Genomic DNA, 18,428 nt, shown 5'->3' on the forward strand with positions numbered 1-18,428 from the left:
CACGTGGCATGCACACACATATGTACACACACACACACTTGCAATCCCTTCTCCCCACATGCACAGCCTGAGGAGGCCATGTGCACCTGCTGGCTCACCCTGGGACACTCCTTCTCCCAGCATGTCCCTCTCAGCAGACCAGTTCAGCTCCATCTGCACCTGCTCAGCAGTGTCTTCCCCAGAGCCTTTGCTGGCAGTCTTCTTTCCCCCACATGGGCTCCCGGCTGCACCTTGGCACAGCATTCTCAAAAACACTGTTTGCTTTCTTTACAATCTGTCTTCCTAAGGCGAACGCTGCGTGTGTAAAAACAAGGGCCTTCTCTGTGTAGTTAACTGTCAATCCCAGGGCTTAGAATAGGCTTAGTGCACGGGAGGGGCTTAATAAATATAGCAGGAGTAGAAGAACACTCATCTTGAGTCTAGCCCAATATCCCTTTCCCTCTTTGACCCCTATGGGTTTGGGTAGGAGTGACTTTTAACCTTCCTAGCGGCTTCCTGCATCTGTGATAAGCCCAATTCAAGGAACACTAAAGACAGCAACAATGGTGGTCACAGGCCGGGCATGGAGTCCTTCTGCCATGCCCCCAAGTCTACACATGTCTCTTGACTGCTCTGGGCAGCTGCTCCAGGATAGCCCTTGAGCCACACCTTAACCAGCATGCCTTGCTCTGGGACCAGATTCTTCTGTATGAGGAGGCCATCCTGTGTATTGTATTGTTGGTCAGATGACCAACATCTGACCTCGCCTAGTAGACAGCAGTGACACTAGCTAATCTCCAACATCCTCAACACTCCCTGAGCAGAAGACAATCAACCAAGATAATTGGTCCTAAGAATATCATAGAGGTAATAAGGGCTTTAATTCCAGCACTTCGTAGGCAGAGGCACGCAGATCTCTGTGAGTTCAAGGCCAGCCTGGTCTACAGAGTGAGTTCCAGGACAGGCTCCAAAGCCACAGAGAAACCCTATCTCGAAAAACAATAACAAACAAACAAACAAACAAAAAAAGAACTAGTGGGTGGCTTCTCTGCTTCTCTGATCTTTTAGCTTTCACCCCCTAAAAAACAAAAATCTCCTATATGGACCTCTCTAACTCTAAGGTAGGAAGTCTTCCTATTTCCTACAGAGACGGAGAGGAAAGTGTTGCCCTGGTGACAGAAGCCCTGGCTTTGGATGGGAGAAAGGGTTCAGGTTCCTTTGGGATGCAGATCCACTCTGTCAGGCTTCTAGCTATCTTTGTTTTGTGCTCATTAGAACTCAGATTTCTGGAACTCTTACTCCCACGGCTGACGCTGCACTCAGATCTCAGAACATCTGGCCACAGCTGCTTTTCCCAATGAACAGGAAACAATGTGCTTTATCTGCATGTCCCTGTCTTCCCGAACATGTATTAATAGTGGATTAGCTCCAGAGAGAGAGAGAGAGAGAGAGAGCGCACGTGTGTGCATGCATGTGTGTATGTCTTTTTTTAACTTTTGTTTTAGTTATTCTATGTGTCTTTTATATCATGCATCTTGATCCATTCATTTCCCTATCCTTTCACCTCTGTCCTCTGCCCCTGCACCCCCCCCCAATGAAACAAAATTTAAGAGGAAAATGGAAAAAGGGGGGAGGGCTAAAAACATGTCATCATGGAAGCTGCAGTGTGACGCAATGAGTCACGCAGTAAACCTCTCTGTTTATGTATCTTTACTTGCAAGTGGTCACTGCAAAGAGTCATTGATCTGGTTTGAGGCCTCTGGTCTCTGCTTCACTATTGATGCTGGGTCCTCACGAGGACCACTGGATATCCTGCTGCTGCCCTGTGTTGTGGAGATCCTGCAGCTTTGGGCCAGCAGGTCAGGTCACTTCATGTGCTCCAGCAGATCACAGATGGGGTGGATGCTGGGGCAGGCAGGCCAAGTCATAACCCTGGGTCTGGACCTGGGCAGCTGTAGGGTTGGTTTGTTCACGACTTCTCCCGTCCTCACCACCGGGGTGAGCTCTCTCCAGCATTGCCTCCACTAATTCACCTCCTGCAGCAATGAGCAAAAGGTGAGACCAGTTCTGCTTCCAAGCCCTCAAGGTTGGTTCTCCCACAACTACAACAGGAACAGCGCTATTGTATTGCCTAGGCAACGTATAGGGACCACTCTCCCAAGTGCTGCACTTGCTGAGGGGCAGGGACAGCTCCTCCACCTGTCTGAGGCACTGATGGGCTGAGGGGACATCTCTCATGTCCGCCCATGGCTCATGTCACCACATGTCAGATGAGTAAGTGTGTCTGTGTGCGTTACACGCTAAGAGGCCAGAACAAAACCCTGGGTGTTATTCCTCAGGTGTTGTCACTTTTTTTGAGACTATCTCTGTATTAGTTTGCTTTCTATTACTGTGATAAATAATTAATTGATGAGAAGCAACTTGTAGAAGAAAGGGTTTGTTTGACTTACAACACCCCATCACAATCCATCATTGGGAAAAGCTGGGCAGGAACCAGGAGGCAAGAGCTGAAGCAGAGACCACAAAGGAACACTACTCACTGTTTGCTCCTCATGGCTTGCTCAGCCTGCTTTCTCACTGGTTTGCTCCTCATGGCTTGCTCAGCCTGCTTTCTCACTGGTTTGCTCCTCATGGCTTGCTCAGCCTGCTTTCTCACTGGTTTGCTCCTCATGGCTTGCTCAGCCTGCTTTCTCACAGAACCGAGGACCACCTGCCTAGGGGTGGCCCTTCTCACATCAATCATTAATCGAGGAAATCCCACACAGACTTGCTCCACAGGTCAATCTTTTGGAGCCATTTTTCTCAGTTAAGGTTCTCTCTTTCCAAATGACGGTAGCGTGTGTCAACTGGATGAAAACAAACCAGCACAGACTCTCATTGACCTGAAGTTTACTGGTAGACTGGGCTGGCCCATCAGTGAGGACAGCCATAGTTTAGAATACAGATGTTTGGGACAGCTGCTTTGTCAGGATAGATTCCCTATCCTTTCCCATGGTGTCTCACACAGGTGGGCACTAAAGCCAGGAGTGACAGGGTGTCTGTGATCCATCTAGCTATTCTCCAGCCCAGACAGCTCATTTAGAGGAAGCTGTGAGCTGGACAGCAGAGGCAGGTGGATCTCTGTGAGTTCATGGTCAGCCTGGTCAACAGAGAGTGCCAGGATAGCCAGGGCTACACAGAGAAACCCTGTCTCAAAAAAAAAAAAAAAGCAAATAATAAAATAAAGGAAACTGCGAGGCTGGGGAGATGGTTCAGTGGTCAAGACATGTAATTCTGTTCACAGAACTCACATCAGGACACCAAGGGATTTGATGCCCTTTTCTGGACTCTACCAGGACTCACACGATCATACGTGCATGTAGATACACACATATACATATGAAAAATTAAAAGTGAATCTTAAGGAAAATAAAAATAAAGGACTCTGCATATGTGACAAAATTGGAAGGGGGGCTTGATTTTCCCAGAGGGCAGCTCTGGAGAGTACAACAAAGCCCTACAGTTAGCTTGCTTTAGCACTGAGAGAATGGGGAGCTTAGAACACTACCCCACCAAAAGGCAGCATATGGACCAGAGTTCAGTCTCCAGAGCCCATGTGAAAAGGTCAGGCATGGTGGGATGTGGTTATAAATCAAAAGTTGGAGAGGTAGAGACAGGCCAGATAATAGGGCTCACTGATGGGCCAGCCCAGTCTACTGATAAGTTGTAGGGCGATAAGAGTCTAGGCTGGCTAGTTTTCTGCCATCTACACAGCCTCTGTGCAGCTCCCTGAGTAGGTACGAGAATGGGTCACAATCACGTGGGGAGGTGACAGCACTCCTCTAAGTCGACACGGACATCATGGAGGCACAGGACATCTGCTGGGTTCTAAATAGCCTTTTCCCTCTCTCTTTGCCTTATTAATGGCACACTGAAGTCTCAAGCTTTCTGGATTTACAGCAAAGGCTCTGTGCAGACCGGACATTTCAAAAGGCTGCCTTCAGCACAGCTCTGAGCAGCGCATTGAAAGGACTTGCATTTCAGGCTTCCCAATGGTCCAACATAAGGAAGCTTCTGGAACACAATCTGCCTAAGGCAGAGGGATTCCTAAAGTGAACAAAAAAAAAAGGGGGGGCGCCCAAGGCCACATCTAGGAAAACAACAGTCACTCTGCACAGGGTAGCAAAGGTGCTAGCCTCCACAGTGACCTTCAGATGGAGTCTAAGGACTGAATCCAGCAAGGCTGAGGGATACAAGGCGTGGCAGAATCTCAGGACTGGAAGTGTGAACCCAGGACTCTGTACTGTAGCCAGCTCTGGTGGAGCCAGCGGACTCCAGTCAGCAGTGATTCCTGATGTAGCCTGTGAGCCAGCAGCAGCTCTTGCCCCTGCTGACTGGGACACTAGATCCTGCCTTTCTGCAGCTCCCCAAATGACTCATCAAAGGTTCTGGCCAACCGAGGAGGGTCCAAACTTCCATGAAACCTCAGATAACTGGGTAAAATTCCCCAATTTATAAGTTGGGAAACTAAGACTCAGCCAAGTTAATTAACTTCCTCCCAACACCCACTATCCAGAAAACAACAGATCTGGGCTCAGCACTCAAAGTGTTAGGCATACCATACCACAGAGACACACTTTCTGCCCAGAGGGACTTCCAATGGAAAAAACTCTTTGGCACCAAATAGGGTGGAAAGGTTCTAATATTACTCAGAAACTTCTAGAAGCTATGTCCACCTTCAGCAAGGTGTGGCTTTATATCTAGCTACAAGTCTCTGTCAACCAGGTCTGACCCCAGGTGATTCAGGGTTGCCACAGACTGTCCCAACACATCCACACACAGAACTTCCTGTCTTGTGGCTTTGGCTTCTGGTAGGGGTGCGCATGGCCGACACACAGAACCTGTCTCCTTCCCATTGCCAAAGCCATGTCTAAAGTGGAACCAGGGGTGATCTGCAGTGGGACCAGGAGACTATGCTTAGTTCCTTGGCATTCTCAAGCTAGCGTGGGATGGAAAGAGGTGTTTTCCCCCACTGCAGTCATGGCTCCCTGGAATGACGGAGCTGATGCAGGGGCATCACCTGATTTCCCACCCCAGACAGTCCTCTCCATCCTCCTAACACAGCAGAACTGACATTGTGTGTTTCCCAGTGCATGTATAAAATGTACCAGGTCATAAAACCCCAGCATCCACTCAGGGTCCTGTGTTGGATGGCCAGTCATTAACTCAAAAGCACTGCTTTTATTCCAGCCTGGCATGTCAGCATGACCAGGCATTTTTTTCTTCTTCAGGGAATTCTAAAACATGAATGTGTTGGGCAGCAATAGTGTCAAGCATGAACTAAGAGGAGCTGAGTGATGTCCAGTTCACCTGTGTCTCATATATATAGATTCACAGGGTCAGGAAAGTGACACAGAATGCACAACACTCACCCTTCCCCACACTCCACCCACAACCAGAAGGCAGAAAAGCCCGGAGAGGCCTTTTCCCCTCATAGAAGCTTTCTGCCGATTCTACAACTTAACCACTGGCTGGCAAGGACTGGATGGCAGAACAGATAGAATAGAAGGAAGCCATGCAGAAAGCAAGACCTCCAAAGGGGCAGAAATCCCACCGTGGGTCAAAAAGATTGGGTTGGGAACATGGCTCAACAGGGGCTAACAGTGTTTGTCTTCAAGCCGTGGTGACTTGAGTTTGATCCCTGGGACCCACACTACAGAAGGAAACAAGTAACTCTGACAGGTTGTCCTGACCTCCAGAAATGCCCCATGGCACACGCGTGCCCCTCCTACAAGGGGTGACATCTTTCTCATGCACATATAGGGACTCCCTGATTCTGCTGGACTCTGTGGTGAGGGGGCAGGCATGAGCAGTTCCAAGCCTGGGTAAACCCTGCACCTAAAGCCAAAGACTTGGCCTCAGGAACCAAAAGCTAAAGAAAATAAGTCCCACAGAAGGTGACCAGACCCTTCAGAAATGGAGAAATCCATCAGATCAGAGCACTCAGGGCTAAGCCAGTACGTAAAATAATGATGATGGTTTAACACGGTGGGTTACCTCCAACCTCCATGCTCACATGTATTCTCTATTATAATACAGAAGAGGTATGCCATTTAGGAGTTGATCTAGGCTCTGTTGTTGTGAGTGTATGAATCCATTCAGGTGGCAAGAGAATGGGTGGGGAAAAAGTACCTTGAGAGTAGGTCAGCTCCAAAAGCCAATTTGGTCAGCCCTCTCCATGTGACGTCTCCCTGGGACTTTGCCAGCAAGAAGACAGTCCCAGACACAGGCCTTCAACTTTAGACCAGAAATACAAGCCAAACCAAACTCCATGAACTTACCCAATCTGTGGCATTTTGTTCTTAGCAACAGAAAGCAAACAAAGATAGCGACAGCTAATCTTACTCTTGTCTGGTGTTTAGTTAGTGAGGACTCCAAACATCCTGAAGGAAACAGGAAGACTGGGCAGCTAACCTCAAACAACAGGTTAGGCTGACCCACCTCTGACTCAAAGCAAATACTCAGGGTGTGTCAGGAAAGTCCTTGGACAGACTCCTTGCTAAACACGTCCTGATCCTTGAGGGGTGGCTGGTGCCTGATAAAGGCTTTAGAGTGCAAACTTCAAGAAGAGTATTTAAATACTGCTGATCTGACCTTGCAGAAGCTGGGTGGCTTCAACCAAAACACACAAATGTCAGCCATTCTAGAATTAGGCACCTGACCAGAGATTTGCTAAACACTTACATGACCATTCTCTAAGGAGAACAACACAAGAAGGCAGAGGAGCATCAGAAACCTCCTCCCACGGTACCCTCTCCAGCTCACTGTCAAACCACAGGGCCTCTTACTAATAGAGCCAAACCACCATCTGCTCATCAAATTTAAGGAATTTAAGAACTTCAACTTGGAATTGTTGACACTAACAAGAGGGATCTATAAAATTGCAAGTGTAGAAATGATTTGTAAAGAATATTGCATGCCCTTGAGTAGACACAGGCACGATTTGTGGATGGGGATGTGTTCTGAGACATGACATTAGATAATTCTGTCATTGTGTAGAGATCACAGAGTATGAGACACATGAAGATGGTGTGATTGTTAGTGTTAACTGTCAACTTGATATGGTCTAGAATCACCTGGGAGACAGGCCTTTGAGCAAACCTGTGGATTGCCTTGATTGTACCAACTGAGGTGGAAAGACCTGCCCACTGCGACTGGCACCATTCTCTGGATGGGGCACTGGACTATATAAAATCGAGAGGGAGAGCTAAGTAGCAGCATGCATTCCTTGTTTGCTACATTCTGGTTGTGGGAGCAATACGATCAGCTGCTTTGAGTGCTCACTACCTTGGTTTTCCTGCCATGATGGACCACCCTTGTGCCCTGAGACAGAATAAACCCTTTCTTCTTCTGTTTGCTTTTATCAGTTTTTATGTCACAGTAACAGGAAAAGTGACCAAGATAGATGGCTAATAGCATCAAAGACCGTGCAGTTTTACAGGACCACCACTGTCTGTGCAGTCCAGTGCTGACGAAAATTGCTACATGGAGCATGACTGTATGAGTTGGAAACCTAAGCCCAGAACCTTGTAAGTCACCTGAGTCTTTGCAGATACACAGTTCAGGTAAGGCATTCCAATGACTGGTGTCTTTATAATGACTGTACTCTGTGCAGACACACACAGAAGGAAGAAAGTCAGCAAAGATGGAGGCAGAGGCTAGACTAATACAGCTACACATGAAGGACATAAGAAGCATCCTCACCTGGAGCCTCCAGAAGTCAGATGTTCCTGGCACTGACACCCTAGTTTTGGGCTTCAAGCCTCTAGAACCATGAAGGAATAGATTTCAATTGTTATAAGCTTCTGGGTCATGGAGATTTGTTAGGTAAGTGAAGGAACTAATGCAGAGGTAACAACATCAACTATGGGGGATGGAGGGCTCAGAGAGGGGAACCACTTGTCCCTGGTCAGCTATGACACAAAAGCACCTCGGTGTCCTCCACGCCAAACCACTCAGATGGAAGATGACTCTTTTCTAAAGTCACTACAACTGAGTCAGAGGATTTAGACAACAGTGCCTGATGGATGACCGGACCCGCCCCTTCACAGAGTGGCTGTGGAGATGTGACTGACTCAGCACAAGTCCAGTAATCTTAAAATTAAGCCAAAAGATGGTGCAGTGTCCACGAGAAGGCGTGAAAATCCAATGAGGTGAACTGAGCAAACTGTTGAGCCTGAGGATTGGGGGTGGGTGCAGGGGACAGCACTCGATGGTGAGATACTTTTCTAGTTTGGGTTTGATCCCACACCCCACAAAACAAATGTTTAGCATGACACCCTGTCCTGGATATGCAAGAAATAAAATCAGGTGCTGCTGCTGTGTCTCCTTGAGCTCTGTCTGCCTTTTACGTCCTCTGATGAGTCGCTTTCCCTGTGCCCAGGGACTCCACATCTAACCTGAAGATCTGAGGGGCAACTAGCTGAGTTCTGGTCTTCTTTCTTCATCTTTAACAGTTAGAGTCTTAGTGTCTCCTACTTGGATTCCTCTCATCTGGCTGCCTTCCTTTTTTCCAGCCTCACTGTGAGCTTGATGTGACTGGGACACCCCAGGTGACTTACTCAAAAAGAAAAAGGAAAGAAAAAAGAAACCTCTTAAATGATACAGAGAAGCTCATTCTGTAGTACTTGATCAACCCAGCACATGTGCCAAAGTACTTTGTTAAATGTTTACATTTGAAAGCTTAAATGTGAAAACAGTTTGCTAGCTGTTTCATTCATATCAATGCCCATGACAGAAAAACCTTCCAACAGAAAGCCCCCGAAGCCCTTTTCAAGTCATCATAAAACACATAGTTGCAGACCTTTGCGATCTTCCGTTGGATTGATTGTGTTAGTATGAAAGTATACTTTAATAATGGAGATTGCTATAATTATAATCGCTTTTGAACATCCTTATTATTAAGACCAAATTGCATGGATCCAGGGGATGCTGGTTCTCCTGTTAGATAGGAGTCACACAATGGTATCAGTGTGCAACCCTGACTGTCATCTCCATGCCAACGTGGGCCTGCCTGCCAGTACAGGGCTCTGAGGTTCTCCCAGGCTGTTGGGCCTGTGACTCCACGCAGTGTCGGTGGGCAGGGCAATGGATCCCAGCTCTTGTATGAGAGCATGCAGGGCAGGGGTAAGCACACTCCCAATGGCTGGCCTTCTCACAGGACTGTGGGAGTTGGCTAGCTCTGGTTCATATCGTGGTCCTATGAGCCTCTTGTCCAACATTCTCTCACAGCTAATTCCATAAGACAGTCCTTAAGCGTGGTCTTAAGAGGGAGAATGGTCCCGTGTGGGAAAGACTCTTGAGTACAGTCAGGCATAGAGTACCTAATATCCCAGGGGCAGGGAATACGGCCTAGGAAAGGCACTTTGGTTTTTGTTTGTTTGTTTGTTTTCTTTTGTTTTTGTTTTGTTTTTTTCAAGACAGGATTTCTCTGCAGCTTTGGAGCCTGTCCTGGAACTGGCTCTTGTAGATCAGGTTGGCCTTGAATTCACAGAGATCCGGTGTGCCTCTGATTAAAGGAGTGTGTCCTGTCTAGGAAGGATACTTTGTTTCACAAATCAAGGAAAAGCAGGCAGAAAATAGGAGTGAGCACAATCTGCCTGCAGCTCAAACCTTAGCTTTTTCAGTCTAACGACCTGATCTCCAACCCTTCCCTCCCCCCTTCTTCCCCAATTGCCCAAAGTCATTTGAGGATTCCAAACCTCACCTCTGGCACCCTCAAGGCGTGCAGTAAAGCTAGCACAATAGCACAACAATGGGTAAACATTGAATTGAATGTTTACAATACCAGCACAGGAGGTCAGTTTAATCCCACCAAGAGAGCCTATCTCAAAAATCAAGGTGAACAGCTCCCTAAGGAGTAACACCCAATCCCAGGGTGCGTGCCCACACACACACACACACACACACACACACACACACACACACACACACACACACACATCAATATGCACCCTCCCACAAGACTGTTAGGATATAATGAATGGGTATGAGAAAGAACACATCTGTCAAAATGGTCACCATGCTTGGAGGCTGAAGCTATCTACAGCTATTAACCTGAAGAACTTTTGGTAATTTACTGCTTCTCTAAGAAATTTTATCTGAAATGTTAGAGAACAAAGAAAAGACACGCATGACCCTGTGCCCACTACTAGTGCAGGGTCTGTCTCTGGGGTTCAGGGGACACCTCCCTACTGCCTTCCCTAACGAGCTACAAACCCCCGCTGGTGCCAGAGACAGTACAGGTCAGACTGCAAAGCAGATCACCAACACCTAGCATTTACAGTGGGATTATCAGATGCAGATTCTGCCCTGAAGTAGCATGTCCATGATACAGAACAATTAAATGATACTTGTTTTTGTCACAAAACAGCCTTCTTTACAAGCTTGCTACACTCTAACTGATAACAACCTTGGAGGAACTATGTACTTGGCAGTGCTGATACAAGCCTGGGTGCTTGTTACATCCCAGATAACTTAATTAAACTTCATCACCGAGTTTAAAGTAAAGGTCACTGAATTACTAACAAAGGCAAGCAATGGTTGAGGAGAGCTTTGTGTGAGGTGTCTTCTCCTCCTCAAAGCCTTTTCTGAGTCTCCTTTCCTCAGCCCTGGAACTGCCAGAGCCTGCTTCAATTCAAGAGAGAGTGTTTCTTTCTGCACTAAAACCAACAAGAATTTTCATCTTTCAAGGCAGAAGTCTCCCAAATGGGGAGACAGTCTGGCCCTGTGTATGGAAGATCTTTGTATCGCTTAGAAGAGGCCCACTTCCACCCGGGTACTGTGCCGTCCTGTTAAAGGCAGTTCACAGGCTGCGCACGTGGTGGTCCGACTGTTCACGGGGCCCCTAAGCTTCCTCAGCTGACGCAGGGGCCACCTCAGTCTGCCCTGCAGCCACTCCTGGGCTGGACACACAAGGATCCTGCACAGCAACCACAGCCAAAATTTTGAGCAGAATAATGCACTCTTAAATTTTTCTTTTTTAACCAAACAAATTAGCATGGAGTGTGTCTTCTTAAAGTCTTGAATAATTTAATTAGAATTATACAAAAGTCATGAGCATGTTCTATTTTGGGGCAATCACATCAGCATGAAAACCCCAACGAAAATGTTAAAAATAAAAATAAAGTATCCTCATACGGTACATTCAACTTATGAGAGAACTCGAACTCGAGTGGGTAGATCAGAAAAGGTCGGATCACTTCTGGGAGGCTTTTTCTTTTCCTAGCCAGATTCGGTGCTTCGGTGCCTGTGTTCCTCCATACACTGAGTGTTAAATGAACATCGTCGGAACAAGCGGGAGAAAGAAAGCTGTTTAGACTGCGTTTTGTTTTGTCTTCGCCTTGCTAAGCGCCTGGTACGGTTCCCCCATAGCTAATGGCATTCACACTCTTCAACCCCGCTGGGTGCTCGTCTTGGCGGGTGCTCGGCGCCTAGAAGCTGGGCAACCGAACAACTAAGAGGAAGCCAGCAAACCAACTCCGAGGAAGGCAGGCGGCTCAGTGGGGCAAAGAAACAGTTCGGAACCGGGTATCTTTTAGCTGAGCTCATGGAGAAATCTCTTTTAAAGGGTACTGCGCCTTGGATGCCGGCCAAGAGTCTCTTTAGCAATGAGACAGCATGGAGGGAGGCTATCAACTCCAGAGATTTCCCTCCACCTAACAGCACCTTCTTCCAAGACTCCCTCCCCTCATCCACCCACCTAGGAGGTACCGCTCCTGCTGGAAGGAGGTGTCGCTTCTGGAGAGGAAGAGCGTACAGGTCTCTTCAGCTGCGAGGCCCACGGGGTGGGGGAGGGCCACCAAGTTCTGAAACATTCGCTCACACCCCCTGAGCTGTGCTGGAGCAGAGGCTGCGCTCCCAGGCGCGTCCCTAGCGCGCGACTCCGCTTCCTATCCAAGCCATGCTCCCCATAGCCCTTTCCTTTTTCAGGTGAAAGCTGCTACTTTAGGGACAACACTAAACCACGCGGAAACAGTTCTCAAAAGACCCTGACCCCAAGTCCTACCTTCTGCGGCGGGGTCCCGATCAGCATCTCCAGGTAGTAGCCGCGGCCGGAGTCCCCCTGCAGGTTGTCCACCATAGCCAAGAAGTTGGCGGCAGCCCCGGCTGGCTCCAGAGCTAGCGCCAGGCCATCTGCACGGGGTATCTCAGGAGTCCCGAGCCCAGGAATAGCCGAGGCTCCGTGGCTCGTGGCTGCGGCCACCTGGAGGGGTAGCGTGAAGGGAGCCGGGGCCAGCGCGGGGGCTGCGCGCAAGAGCCACTGCGCCAACAGCGGGAGCAGGAGCGCTCGGAGCAGCGCGCCCATCCCCGCAGCGGGGGCTCGGCGAGTCAGCGAACACGCGGGGCTGCGGGGCCGGGCGGGACGGGGCGGGGCGGACGGGGAGGAGGCAGGAGAGGGCGGTGCCGAGTTAAGCAAGTTCTCTGCCGCCGCCCCCTCTGGCGGCCGCCGCCCCGCCCTCCCCTCCCCCCACTCCCGTGGCCAAGGTCAAGGATGGGCGCGGGGCGCACGACACTCGAGCCGCGCCTCTTCCCGGGGAAACTGGAGTGCAGAATTTCCTCGGAACGTGCCCGGGAGGCCACGGCTAACGGATGTGACGAGGCTCAGCCGAAAGCTACGGGAAAGTTTCGGGAACCCTTAAAGGCGCAGCCAAGGCGCTAACTGGCTTCCTAGCCGTGCGCGCGAGGGGTCCGCGGGGGTCCCCTGGCCCCACAGAGGTTGAAATGCCCAGATGAGACACGGGTCAGAGCGCGGAGCTGGTTATTGAGAAAGACCTCACGTCTCTGCGTGCCGAGCGCTTGTCGTGGTGGTGGTGGTAGGGGGTGGGGGTGCCGTCAGCCTCTCAGGGCTTTTCCCCTTTAGGATCTTCCCTTCCAACTCCTCGGGAGTTAGGGGATTCTCTGAGAAAGGATGAAGTTTGAATAGAGTCTGGGAACACTGGGGTTAGGGGAGGCAGGTTGTGTGTGTGTGGGGAGGGGGGTCTTTGGATTTCTGAGAAAGGGTCTTGGTTGCTGCTACTGCTCCAGCCTGCTTGGCCTCCCCTGAACTCTAAGCCACAAGCAAGCTGGGCCTGGTGTTCCCCTCCCTCCTCTAGTCCTTACTGCAGATTCCACCTTGCTAGGGGCTGAGCTCAGTTGGCTAAGAATCCAGTCGGTCCACCTACTTAGTAAATCGCTTACTACCAGGGTCCCAAATGAGGGCCTCGGAGTCAGCTGCCATCCAGCCCTCCCCTTCTCTCATTCACCCGCCAGCTCTCCGTGGATTATCCAATACATACCTGTTTAGTCACAGAAACAGAAGCCACAGAGCTGTGTTAGGAGAGCTATTTTATTTCAGATACTGAACACAGGGGTTCAATCACACCAGCTAAACTCCTCGATTTCTGCTGAAACAAGGAATAGAAGGAATCTTTGTGTCTCCTATAGCCGAATTATGCTGGCTGTTTTTATTTATATTTATTTATTTATTTTTGTTTTAACAAAAATAAACCCATCTTCAAACAGTGAGGAATAGAAATCAAGCTTCCTTATTTCCTGACTGGAACTTCCAGATACTTCTATTCTAGTGTCCGTGTTTATTCTCGCCTTCCCAGTCAGAATCCCATCTTGCTGTACCAGGGACCTTTCTGTCTAAGACCTTCAGCTATACTGCCTTCTAAATGACTTTGGTTATAAGCTGTGTTTCCCCTGAATTGCATCTGAGCTCCAAGGAATCTCCATGAAAGAAGGCCTGATTGAATCCCAGGATAGGACCTAAATTGTTATTCCCCATAAATCTGCATAGTTATTGAGAGTTCTTACATTCATATAGTCACATCTCAAATCCAAGATTGTAAGGGAAGGGCAATTTTAAAGAGGTGATTATTATGTTCCCTGATGTCCAGTATTGAAGGGTTAAAAAACAAACAACAGAAATCCACCAGAGAGCTCTCAGAAGGATAGCAGCCTTGTGGAAGTACACAGAATGTGCTATGTGATGTATAAGTTATAAGGTCAATAATAAAGATATTTGCTCAAGAGTTAATAAACACACAAGGGAAATCTGTAAAACTCAAGTTTAATTAAAGTTTGTATTTGAAACTATTCCATGTACCACGAATATCCCAAGCTTTTCTTGGTAAAAGGGAGGCATATAAACCGCACAAAGACACAGGACCAGGAGCACACGCAGTTTTAATGAGTGGTAGGGCCGTCTTGCCAGGCACAGAAGTGGCAACTCTGGACACCTTGTCTTTATTCAGAGAGTTCTTAGAGTCCTCCATCCTCACTGAGATGCCCACTGGATTAGAGAGACAATAGCTTAACCTCCAACTGTTGTCTGGAAAGTGGATTTGCTGTCCCCTCAGGAGGTGCCCTTTGTTTTCCTTCCCATTAACTTTTCAACCTTGAAGCACTTCCAGGTAACAGCCTTCTTCCCACAGGGCTCAGGAGCAATGCCAGGCAGGAAGGGGTGAGCCCTAAATGCATAGCATCCCTTGGGAGGAGCTGTCTCACTGACACCTCTTGGAGATCGCTGGCTCTGCCCATTCTGAGATCCTTACATGTCAGAAGTTCTCCAACATCTGGTCTAAGGATCTAGTGACCCTTCTACAAATGATTGGGGGTCTCAATAGGTTGATCTCTATTTACCAAACTGCAAATTCAAAATAAGCACATTAGCAATTAAAGTGACAACCCACCTGCTCCAAATTGGTAAAATGCTTGAATTTAATCCCAAGCATCCACTTAAAAAGTGAGACATGGTGGCATTTCCTGTAATCCTGGCACCGGGGAGGCAGAGATAGGCAAATCCCCAGGGCTCACTGGACAGCCAGTCTAGTCTAATTGGCAAGCTCCAGGTCCCGGTGAGAGCCCTGTCTCAAATAATAAGAAAAGTGGACAGTGCCTGTTGGTTTGAATAGGAATGGCCCCCGTAGGCTCCTGTGTTTGAATGCTTGGTTCCAAGCTGTTGAAGATGTTTGGTAAGGATTAGGTGTGGTCTTGTTGGATGAGATTGTGTCACTGGGGGTGCGTAGTTGGTTGTTTTTTACTCTTATTATTCTTTTGTCTTTTGGGGGGCCACCAACCAGCTCCCAAATAAATCACACATGTAGTATTATTACTTTTAAATGTCCGGACTTAGCCTGGCTTGTTTCTTGCCAGCCTTTCTTAAATTATCCCATCTACCTTTGCCTCTGGGCTTTTTCCTTTTCCTCTGTAAATCTTACTTTGCCTCTTACTCCATTGCTGGTTGTGTGGCTGGGTGGCTGTCCCCCTCTCCTTGCTCTCTCGTGCTCCTTCTTTTCCTCTTCCTCAGACTTCTTCTATTTATTCTCTTTACCCCCACCCTCACCAATCCTTTCTCCCATCTCGCTTTTGGCCATTCAGTGCTTCAGTAGACCATCGGGGGTTTTAAACAGGCAATGAATCACAGCTTCATAGACTTAAACAAATGCAGCATAAACAAAAGCAACACATCTTTACATCATTAAACAAATGTTCCAGAGCATAAATATACATATAACACACCTTAAAATAATATTCTACAAGGGGTGGGCTTTGTAGTTTCAAAAGCTTGCTCCAGCCCCTCCCCAACAGTGCCTGCTGCCTGTGGATCTGGTGCAAGCTCTCAGCTATTGCTTCCAAGTAGTGCGTGCCTACTGCCATACTTCCTGCCTTGATAATCATGGATTAACTCTTTGAAATTTTAGGCAAGCCCCTAATTAAAACGCTTTCTCTTACAAATTGTCATGGTCATGGTGCCTCTTTACAGCTGTAGAACAGTAACTAAAATCACTCCTGATGACTGTTTCCAAGGTTGACCTCTGTCCTCCACAAGTACATACGGGCATGCATATGTCCCATGAATTTACCTGTACAGACACAAAATAAATAAAATAACAAATAACCAACTTATTCTTTTTTTTTTGGTGTGTAATGCATATGCATGTTTGCATGTATGGGTACTTTGTGATGAGTGTGCATGCTTCTGTGTGCACATACATGTGGAATTCCCAGGTTAAAGTTCATCACTATCTACCTTATTCATTGAGGTAGGATCTTTCAATCAAGCCCAGAGTCCAGCTAGCCAGCAAGCTCTGGAGATGCCATCCCTTTACCTTGAAAGGCTAGAATGCCAGGCAGGCTGCCATGTACACCCTCTATTTACTTGGGTTCTAGAGATCCAAGATATGGTCTTCACATGTGTCATGTGTGTAGCAAGTGCTTTGACCACTGCCCTGTCTCCCTGGCCCCAATTCAACATTTTAATGACTGTCTCATCTGTGGGGAAAAAATTACTGCAAGGAGTGGCATTACTTTACATGGTGAAACTTCTTTTAATATCTGGATAAATAGAACACAGTCAGGTCTTCCCCCAGTGTGTCTGTGTTTAGTCTGTCTGCAGCTTACATGTCCTGTAGCTCCTGGGAGACTCAGTCTGTACAAGGGCAAAGTATATTTAGTGCTTTTTCGTGAAGCAGCTTTGACTAAAGAGCCCACGGTTTTGAGACCAACCATCATCTGCTGAGTCTTGTTTCATTGTCAACATAACACAACATAACAAAATTGGCCTTATAAATCACATGCTTCATCCTCAGCTGGAGGAAAAGGTTAAACAGGACCTGGACATTTTGGATCTGCTACCTGGACCAAGGGGGCACCTTTCTCCTCTATCACAGGGCCTCCAGAAGGCTGCAAATGGGTCCCAGTCACCTGCAGTCCAGGGCAAGCCTGCATCTCTGCTTTCTTCTGGAGCCCGCTCTGTTCCTGCCACCTGGATCCTCCCCACCCATGTGTAAACAAGCTAAAACTTCCTCTTTTTTAAGCATTTCTCGATCTTACTCTGTCTTCTTATCTTTAAGTCATGGTTCTTTGTGCATGTTTGCACAGGTGTGTAAGGGGACAAAGGCCAATGCTTGTTGACGTATTTGGTCAGTACAATAAATAACCAGACCAGCTCAAGAACAACAGTTATATTTTTAATAATTGAAAAAGGGGGAACTCACGCCACCAGAGTGGGAGGTTCGAAATCCGAAATGGTCCAGCGAGCATGCACCTACCTCTCCCGGTTTTTCTACCTGGGCTCCAGGCAACCACACCATAAGCAGATGTGATTGGTTGAGCTTCCCCATCAAATGCTTGCATCTTTTTTAAATTTTTCTCCACCTGATATTTTTTGAGACAGAGTCTCTCACTTAGAACTTGTTGATCAGTCTAGACTGGATGGCCAGTAAGTCTCAATAATCTTCTTGTCTCCATTTCTCTAGTGACAGGGTTACAAGTGTGGGCTGCTATATCCTTCTTTTTAAGTGGGTGCTGGGGATAGAACTCAGGACTTGCTTACAAGGTAAGCCCTTTACCAAATGAGTGTCTCCCTGTCTCTATATGTTGCAGAATATTTGTTTAACTATGTAAAGATGTGTTGCATTTGTTTAATTATTTAAAGATATATTGCTGTTTTACCTTGCTTGTCTAAGGTACTGATTGGTCTAGTAAAAATGGCCAATAGGGAGGGAGGAGGTAGAAGCAGGACTCTGGGCAGGGAGAATAAGTAGGAGAAGGAATTAAGGCTGGGGGAAGAAAGAAAAAGAAGCCAGGGATGTAGTAATATGAGCGGCGGGGCTGCATCCCTGCCACCCGGCCGCCCACATGACTAGCTTATGCCCCGAAATAATTACACGGAAACTGTATTCATTTAAACACTGCTTGGCTCTTTAGCTCTAGCCCTTACTGGCTAATTCTGATATCCCGACCAACCCATCTCTAATAATCTGTGAGTACGGGAAGATTCTAGCCTATGTCCATCCTGGGTCGGAGCTGAATCGCGTCTCCGGAAGAGGGGAGCATTTCGTCTCTGCTCCAGAGAGCAGAGCTGTCAAGTCTCTGTCTGAGGTGTCTTACCTCACTTCCTCTTCCTCCCAGCATTCTGTTCTGTTTACTCCACCCACCTATGTTCTAAGCTATGAGCCCAAGCAGTTTGTTTATTACTTAACCAATGAAATCAACAGATTGCTATATGACACTCCCACATCACAGGGAGACACCAAGGGCCGGCCAGCCAGCCACAGAGGAAGCAGGAAAATGGGACATACAGAATGAAAGAAAGGTAAAGGCCCTGAGGCAAAACATAGATGAATAGAAACATGATAAATTAAGATCTAGTGAGAAAAGCCTAAACTAAGGCTGAGCGTTCATGATTAATAAGTATCCATGTCTTTATTTGGGAGTTGGTTGGTGACCCAAAGAAAATTCCAGCTGCACCTATATTATTGTCTTAACTTTATCTTTCTTCCCTCTTCAACTTACAAGACCCTCTATACCCCCCCACCAAAAAAAAAAAACATGTGAGTTGCCCTAGATAATTCTCAGCCTGTATTTTCATGAGTCAGTCCTGGGCAGCACCCCATAACAATAACTGTCCATTCCTTGTT

General features: G+C 47.6%; 1 protein-coding gene across 1 annotated transcript in view; it reads right to left on the reverse strand.

The window, feature by feature from the left end:
* Nucleotides 1–12,445, reverse strand: part of Bace2 (beta-secretase 2) — an 82,081-nt gene extending 69,636 nt beyond the window's left edge. Inside the window, exon 1 of the mRNA XM_005370127.3 lies at nucleotides 12,026–12,445. Within this exon, the coding sequence (XP_005370184.1) occupies nucleotides 12,026–12,325 (300 nt within the window). The 5' untranslated portion in view covers nucleotides 12,326–12,445. The remainder of the gene's footprint in view (nucleotides 1–12,025) is intronic.
* Between the last annotated feature and the right edge of the window lie 5,983 nt (nucleotides 12,446–18,428).

The sequence above is a fragment of the Microtus ochrogaster genome, unplaced genomic scaffold, assembly GCF_000317375.1.
Source record: "Microtus ochrogaster isolate Prairie Vole_2 unplaced genomic scaffold, MicOch1.0 UNK72, whole genome shotgun sequence".
NCBI classification, from domain to species: Eukaryota; Metazoa; Chordata; class Mammalia; order Rodentia; family Cricetidae; genus Microtus; species Microtus ochrogaster.